This window comes from Pomacea canaliculata, linkage group LG7 (genome assembly GCF_003073045.1).
Source record: "Pomacea canaliculata isolate SZHN2017 linkage group LG7, ASM307304v1, whole genome shotgun sequence".
In the NCBI taxonomy this organism is placed as follows: Eukaryota; Metazoa; Mollusca; class Gastropoda; order Architaenioglossa; family Ampullariidae; genus Pomacea; species Pomacea canaliculata.
Genome location: NC_037596.1, coordinates 19368125 through 19376468, shown reverse-complemented (window position 1 = coordinate 19376468; position 8344 = coordinate 19368125). Strand labels below are relative to the sequence as shown.

The 8344-nt window shown below is 42.4% G+C and overlaps 1 protein-coding gene across 1 annotated transcript; it reads left to right on the top strand.

The window, feature by feature from the left end:
• Window positions 1–327: 327 nt before the first annotated feature.
• LOC112567504 lies at window positions 328–4474 on the top strand. Its single transcript, XM_025244197.1, has 6 exons — window positions 328–704; window positions 886–948; window positions 1190–1327; window positions 3127–3177; window positions 3866–3925; window positions 4433–4474. Exons 1-6 carry the CDS (start codon window positions 531–533, stop codon window positions 4472–4474), a joined length of 528 nt encoding a protein of 175 aa, XP_025099982.1. The 5' UTR covers window positions 328–530.
• Window positions 4475–8344: the final 3870 nt, after the last annotated feature.

Below are 8344 nucleotides of genomic sequence, written 5' to 3'. Positions count from 1 at the left end.
TTTTTCTTCGCTCCTAAGGATACGGGGTGCTGGTTGGGAAGAGAGTCGGTGGAGCTAAGTGTTGAAGTAGGTCAGCATTGACGGGTTCCTGAGAGAAACGCGATACATGTAATGAGCTTTTCATTTGATGACACCCTCTCATTCTCTCTCTCTCTCGCCATTAGCACACGTCTAATGAGCTGTAAAGTTATTCTCGTGTGAGGACAGTCTCATTCTCTCTCTCTCTCTCGCCATTAGCATTAAGGTTAGTTCAGAGTTCATGAGCAAGTCTAGCTATCGGGCTAACGTCACGTCATTCTCTCTCTATCTTGACGTCAACACTGACGTTGCACACCAGTTGACGTCACTGACTGGAAAGTTCGCGAAGGCTGATGATGGCTGACTTCCTCTTCTGTCAACGACTTGTATAAATCGCAGCCATACATTCCACTCTCCGTAGTCACGAATCACTTATACAAGCTGAGCGGCTTCTTCGGCGCTGACATGGTTGCTTAGGAACGAAGAAGAGACAGGGAAGAGCCAGTACGAACATGGCGGCCAACATAGAAGTTCTCCTTGACATGTGTCTGGGGTCGTGCCTCAAACCTGGCATCGTCAATCTCGACCTCCACGCCCTCAAACGCTTTCTGCACGATCTTTCTCATGGAGTTCAAGACCTGCAGAAAACGAATGTTCAGAGGATTGTGGATGACTTAACATTGAAGGTCTTTCTCTTAAAACTGTTTCCTTTGATTATAAATGATGATAACGACGACGATAATGTTTATCGACGAAGATAACTGGTAGATGATGATGTCGCAAGCTTTTATTTCTGTGCTTGTTAGTTGCTTTTAAGATGAGCACAGTCTGAGGGCTTTTTAAAAAAAAAATCCCTTTCTGTTTCAGTTCCATAAAATGGTATCCGATCTGGAAAAAGTGCAAAGTCAAATCAAGGAGGTGCAGAAAGATGTGAGTAGAAAGATTTTATTTGTATTAAAGAGAATTGTGCACCTTGATCAAAACAGAGGCCATGAAAGTTGTTTACATGGACTTGTGTATGTATATATGTGTGTGTGCGCGCGCTCGTGCATGGAGCAAGTGGCCTGCGCTTTCATCCGTGTCACCCTGACCCTCACCAACCCCCCTTCTTTCCTGTCAACCCTCCTCCCAACGACTCAAGGGAGTGTAATTAAAACCCTTGCTGCTTCAGAGCAACAATATTGAAGAGCTAACAAGAGACGTAGAGAGCATCAAGATGGACCTTGTAGATCTTGCAGGCTGTAGTCGCCTTACGAACTCTACCCTTCACAAGTTTCGTGAGCAACTCTTCGACTCTCCATCAAAAAACGTAAGTCCTACACTCCCTCTCCTGCTTTTACTTCTCTCTGTTTCTAGCTACTACTCAACAAAGAACGTATTCCATATGAATGTTAACGTTTTCGTGTCCGCGACGACGTCAGTCTTGAATCTTATATTTCGTTTTAAATGTAAGCCAGTTCTTACGACTTCATTTGAAATTTCAAGACTCGAGAGTGCAAGCTCTGTATCATTGATCGTTGTGAATTTTTATTTTTATCATCACCATCATCAATAATCATCAATCATCATCATCATTATTATTATACAGTTCAAACGATCTTCAAAAGCAGGATATGGTGTGAAACTCATATGTTCCCCGTGATTACTTTGCACACAGACTTTCTAAGGGATCAAACACTATTAAAATAAAAACAGGTTTTAGTGTTTAATGGGGTTCCTACTGTAACTATACAGATGTCTGAGCAATCACACATGCACATATTAATTTTCCCTTTGCTGACTGAAAAAAAAAAACCCAATAATCCAAGAGATTTAAAGAAAATTAAAACAACAAAAATAAACCCGATGTTAACAGATGAACGACTGTAGAATTTTAGAAATACATCACTAAGCTCCCCAGGCCAATGGATGATATCATTTTACCACACTAATCGCAAATGTAATAAGATAAAAACATAATAGGCTTTTTTTTGTAAAATGCGCTCTGCTAGAAACACATTGTTTTGTATGAAACTACACCTGAGTTACCCAGGGCTTTGACGGACTGCACGTTTGTTTGTGTGCCGTCAGAACAGTTCTCTTTAGTGTCCCATGCCTCATACAAGCCTCATTTCTGGAACTGATGAAACAGCTTACAAGGGTTAAGTCCAGAGGGTGGATGACTGCTGTGTTAGCAACGATTTCCGTCAAAAGATAAAATATATATATATATATAGATACAAAAAAAAAAAAAAAACAACAACAAAAAAATCAAAGAAACTGGTAAATGATTTAGGGTGAAAGAAAGTTCCACTTTTTCCTCTTGTCATCAAAGACAAGTCTCTCACTTCTTTCAATTTCGTTGAACGACAATCTTGGATGACCTGAGCTGCATCCTCAAACACATCCTTCATCGTGAATAAAGTAAGCAGCCATTGCACTTTATGAGACTTTTTGTGGAAATGTCGATCTGTCTAAAGAGTTCATGGCGTAGTTCTACCCTTCTTTGATCAAAAAATCTTTTTTTCCCTCGCTATCTGGTATACCAGAGCAATAGCCCAGGAGAAGTACCAGCTTAAAGATATTGTTGTCAGTCTCTAGGGTTGGTGGCTGTGATTTCCAGTCTTTGGCTTCTCTGTTCTCATTACAGCTCAACAGAAAGGTCGTGAGATCATTCAAGACCCTTCGCAAATAGCTAAACACCTCGTTTAGTTTCTACCCTTAGGCCTCAGGTACACCTTACAGAGAACTCTAACGATGAGGACACGAAGGTTTCGATGCAATTTCTTTTCTAATGTGACTTGAGTCCAACTGTCCAGTCGGTCTATGTGTAGGGCGTGTGTGTGTGTGTGTGTGCGCGTGCTCGCATAACACGAAATGAGCGTATTTTTAAGTATAGAAGCGTGCTTTTGTATGATGACTGCTGTTGTCACACGAAGATCGAATATTTGTTCCACATTGAAAAATGTTCTCCCTTTATATATATATATATTTTTTATATCTTTCTGTCTCACGGCCTGCCTGTCTCTCAGTCTGTCCTTTCTATGACGTCTTTCTGTTGGCGATGTCTGTAACCTCACAAGACGCTCTTGGCCGACTAACTGAGGTCATGCTCATGGTCGTGTGCAGACGGGGACTACCGATTACCTGGAGAATGTTGTCGTGGAGCTCGTCAAGCGAGTGAGTAGCTGACTTTTGCCATCCCCTACTTCAAACCCCTATACACCAGTCATAATCTTATTGGTCCGCTGCTTCTGAAGGTCGGGTGGAAACTCTGTATGACACACCATGAATAGCAGAGACTATCAGGGGGATAGGAGATGACTAAATGTACATCTGTATAGCGCTCGGCAACAACAGAAAAGTTGTGTTTGGTAAGCAGAGACTGAAGACAGGCGGACACAAGTCAACTACAAGTTGTTATGATAAGACAAAGACAGACAGCAGCTCAAACGGAAAGGTACTGACGAACGTTGATGACATTGCGTAGCGCAAGACATACCTTTCTGTAATTGTTACAAACATATCACACACCGCAGTAAAAAGAAAGGTTTATGGCTTAAAAAAGGAAAATCCGACAAGTCTAGTCTAATGGATCGACACGTAGAGTCAAATAGCGTTACTGACTTTCTGTGAATCAGTAGATCGTCTGTTTTATCATCACGAAGTCTTTGTTGACATCCTTCAAAGACTGAACTGGTAAGATGCAGGATTTTGTATTCTTAAAAGTGGTTTGCACCGTTTGAGCTAAGATAGAAATGTAGAGTCGAATGTCGTTAGCAAAATACTGATTGGAATCTGCTTTTGAACAATTTCTCGTTGTTCATTAAGTTGTGTCTCTCCTTCAGCATCTCTCGTTGTTCCCTAGGTTGAAAACATCGAGCATAGAAAGGGGCAAAGAAAATCACGGGGTTTCACAAAGCATCTCGTGAGTATGCCATCTGGTTGCTACTGGTAACTGCTGCTGTTGCTGCAGCTTTTTCGCCGTTCCTTCTCAGCCCCTCACATCCTGACAGCAAAGCCATCCCCTCACACAAACACATTCTGTCGCTGAACAGACTTCACGCTAGTGACAGAATCTGGCTCCTTTGCAGCGAGTAGTTGGAAGATGATGGAGTTCTGCGTCAAGGGTGGCAGTGGAATAAACGCAGCAGTTCACCGCACATCTTCTATACTTTGAACGTATTGTGCTCGCTAGCTCTCTTGTGATTGAAAAGATGTGATTTCACATAATAAAACACATTTTAATATCTTACAAACTCAAACATTTATAGGAGAAAGTTGTCATTCCCAACGTGTATTTGACCACAAATGCTCCAGGTATTCAATATTAGCTATTTTAGTGTGTGTGTGTGGGGGGGGTGGGGTGGTTGTGGGGGGCAGATCGACGACAGGGCCTTTCACAACCTTTGTGACTTTTGTTTTTTTGCTTTAGTTGCAGGCAGAGTCAAAAGGCGTGCCAGGCAAAGGTCAGTAAGAGTAAACTTTGTTCACGGGTGGCTTTGATTCTTGTACTTTGCACTCATCTCTTAACATCACAGTGTGAGGTGCCAAGCGTCAGGCAGGTTTGTCGCAAAACAAGTTAAATGGTTTGTAGACAAGCCTTTTAAGAAATACAATAACACTCGTAATAACATTCTCCTAGCCCAAGACAAATAAAAGAGAGTAAAAGATAAAGAATCGAACCGATTGCCATTGCTGCGATTTTTTTTTTGAAAGGTCAGTAAAATTCCTAGTTACGGTTCCAAAAGTAATCCACCTCTTTCTTTTGCTTGTCTAAAATTGCCTGGAAACTCATTTCACAACCAATTCACAACCATTTCTGGGCAGTTTTATGAGTGCTTGCTTACTGTGATTTGACTGTAGCTGTTGTTGGTGTTGATGACGATGCACTGTCAGTGCTATTGTTCCTGATAGTGAGGTGGGTGTAGCGTCGAAGACCGCGGTTCGGGATTCACTGTAAGGACCTTTATATTATACGATTTCGAAAGACCCGGGTCATAAAAATGTGTTTTATTTGGCTACTAAAGTTGTAGGCTCTGAACTTAATGCATTAAATACTTGTACGTTGTATGCAACCAGAAGTGTCTCTGTTTTGCTTACATTTACATTGACTATCTACCTGTAAGTCATAAAAGGTTAGAATCGATAGTTAATTGGGTCTTAAACTGTATTTTATTTTAAAATGAGCTTGGGGCACAACTTTTTACAGAGCAGTAGAGATGGTGTCGTCTGCAAGCTTCCAGATTCTTAGGTGGATAAATCTGAAAACTGAAAGATTATCCAATGACTTCATCTGCAACTTGGCCAGGCTGCCTTTGTCCCAGAACTTGATTGAATGAGCATCCTTCACATGTTAAACAAGTGTTCTTGTCTGAACAGGGACATTGCTGGATCTGCTTTCTGTAATTCTCTGAAACTTCCGTGTGTTTTCTTTAGGTAAAAAGGAAAAGAGGACCAGACATTCCTTGGGATTCAACGATGAGAAGTCTTCCGATGAGAAAGTAGAAACGCCACAATGCGATCCTGCCGATGGCGTTGAACTAGGACCAAGCAGTTCGTCAGGTAAACTAAAAAGTGCATTATTAAATTATTATTCGCTTGTTGCCTATTAGAGGCCTTGGGGCAAACACACTTTTCACGGAATATCAGGGAATGTGCTCCAGCCTGGGCACTAGGGAAAGGTCAGAGGTGGGTGGGAATGATTCCATAGCGCCGTCACCACGACGAGCATCAAAGGTCATGGTAGTTTTATACAAAAGACCGGTCACACCTAAACCCCATCTACCTGTTTATTTTCTTACTATTTTTTAAACGCACTAATTGCTACCTGGGGCAGATAACTTTTGTTAATTTTTAATTAGAGAGCAGGAGATTGGCTGCTCATTTGTCACATGTCTACTCTTGTGAACCTGTTAAAGAGGGATGTCTTTTCACACTAACGATCAGATTTTTGTAATTTTCTCCCCCAGAGCCGAAATATGAAATCAACCAATACCCAAGTTTAGTAAGTGTCGCTATTCAAAGTTCACAGCAACACAGAAAATCAGTTACAATCTCATTCAATCATCGGCAATAGCTCTGAGTTGTGAACAAAACAAAACAAAGCAGCTACAGTCGGATTCAACCACCGCCAAGATGACCGCAGTACAAACTACGTGTCACTGGCATCTTGGCGCTGATACAGTCACATGTTGACACAAGAACAAAACCATTGTGTTCAGGTACTTTCCGACAGAAGTGAAAGGATGCAGCAAATAGGCAAAGTACTGAAAAACACGTTAATTTATCGGCGTCACTAAACAAATCAGTCACTACCTCGTCCATACTTTCAGAGAATGAGAACATTCGCGTGAATTGTCACACGAAAACGATTACTTTGTCTCCAAACGTGGTTAAAGCACTGATTTCCAAACCTTGAGTGCGCTGATTGGATTCCCGTGTGGTGCAGCTTATATTTTTTTTCTTCAGTAAATGTAAAGCCTTTTGGGAAGATTTGGAAAGGTAAAGCTGCGAGGAGAAGAGGGAATGGGCGTGCTAAAGCTGGTCTCGAACTCTCCCCTCCCTAGACAACGATCTAAAATTGTTTAGGAGACGAACAATGTCCTTTACTTTTATATTCCCTCGGGTAGGCGTAGGTCAGGTGGATGAAGGCAAAGTGAATCCTTATATTTAACAAGGGAACACGTGAAGTCATCTTGTACACATGACTTCTAACTATAATATTTTATGTTTGGATCACTGTAGTTCGCTTGTGTAAAAGATGGCGCCTCTTTGTTTTACAATAGAAGTATCCATTAAAATGTCATCATGTGACTTCACGCAGGCACGGTTGCTCTTGCCACTGCCTTCCGAGAGTTCACGACTTTGCTCAACCAGACGCGCCTTGTGAAGCCCCCGGCCGTCGTGAAATTTCTCCTCCTGATGAAGGGGAGCGATGAAATCACACCGGAAATGATCAAGGAACTAATGACAGTCCTCTCTACGTAAGCCTTCACTTTCCCGCTCTCTCTCTTTCACAGCAAGCAGGGGGCGGGGGTTGTAGGTAGGTAAGTAGGTCACGTTCTCCGTCACAGCTTGTGTCTAGGACGATAGACCACCTTCGCCTACAGCGGTACTTCACACTCTTTTTTTTTCTTCTTCAGGCGCACGTTGTTGGAAGTAAACGCCAGTAGACACAAACATGTATAAGTATAGCAGGTGGAGGATACTGCCACAAGAAATCTTGTTGTCAAAGCACTAACCAAGCTACTGGTTGGCCGGTTTCTGACAGGTCGCTGGTTACTAAGCTGATAACCACGATGGAGAATTCAGACGGGCTGACCATCGAGGCCATAGTGACCATAGTGGACATGGTGCAGACGCTTCCATTCATGCACCGCGCCTTGTGCACGCTGCTGGGAGCGATTCAGGGCGACTCCAGCATCCCGGCCGCTGCCCTGTTGGAGATCTTTGAGGTTCTCCGCTCTGCAACTTCATGGAGCCCAAGCACTTGGCAAAGATGTTGGTGAATCTGTCCAGGCGAGTTGTACGTTTAGCGTTGTCACTGCACTCATATACATCTCGTCTTCATTACGCGGGCAGCCTTCCATTCTTTGGAACTGCAGTTACAACATCACTTTTGCACGTCCTAATATCAAGAACAAATATCAACAGAAACAACAATCAAACCACATACACTGTCTTCAAATTATTTCACCAAGCCAAACAGCTCAGTTTCAAAATACGCTGACTGCACGTCCTTAAAACTCAGTAGTATGTCGCTCAGTTCATGTTCAGCTATCATTTTTGCATGTATACACCCTGTAGGCAGAAAGACATTTCTTGTAGAAAAATGGCTGACTGCACAGTGAGAATGAGTTGTCACTCATATGACGAAGTCACAATTTTGTCAATCGGGAACTGACTTCCTCCAGACGTAACATACTTTTGCGGGTAGAAGCTGGTCAGATCCCAACTGCTCAGTGCAAATCGTTGTGTCGTGTGTCTCCACTGCACGTTTGAGTGAATCGTGAACGCCTTTGGAACCAAAGAATCATCACAAACGGTTTTCTTGAACGCACCAAATAATAAGAAAGATAACATTACTCCCTTTAATTCCAGTAGTATGAAGTATATTCCCCCCACCCAGCAGTCTGGTACGTAAGTGAATGACGTTGCTACTCATACAGTTTCTATACAGCTACTCCACACAGACACCACCTGTACCAAACCCTTGGATGCTCGCAGAGTAACTCTTCATTAATAGAAGAGAAAGAGAGAGAGAGGACGGATTGTAGCAGGTCACGTGCAATGGTGAGCATCAATCATTTATTTATCAAAGTCTATGCCGCTTTGTTGTTGTCAG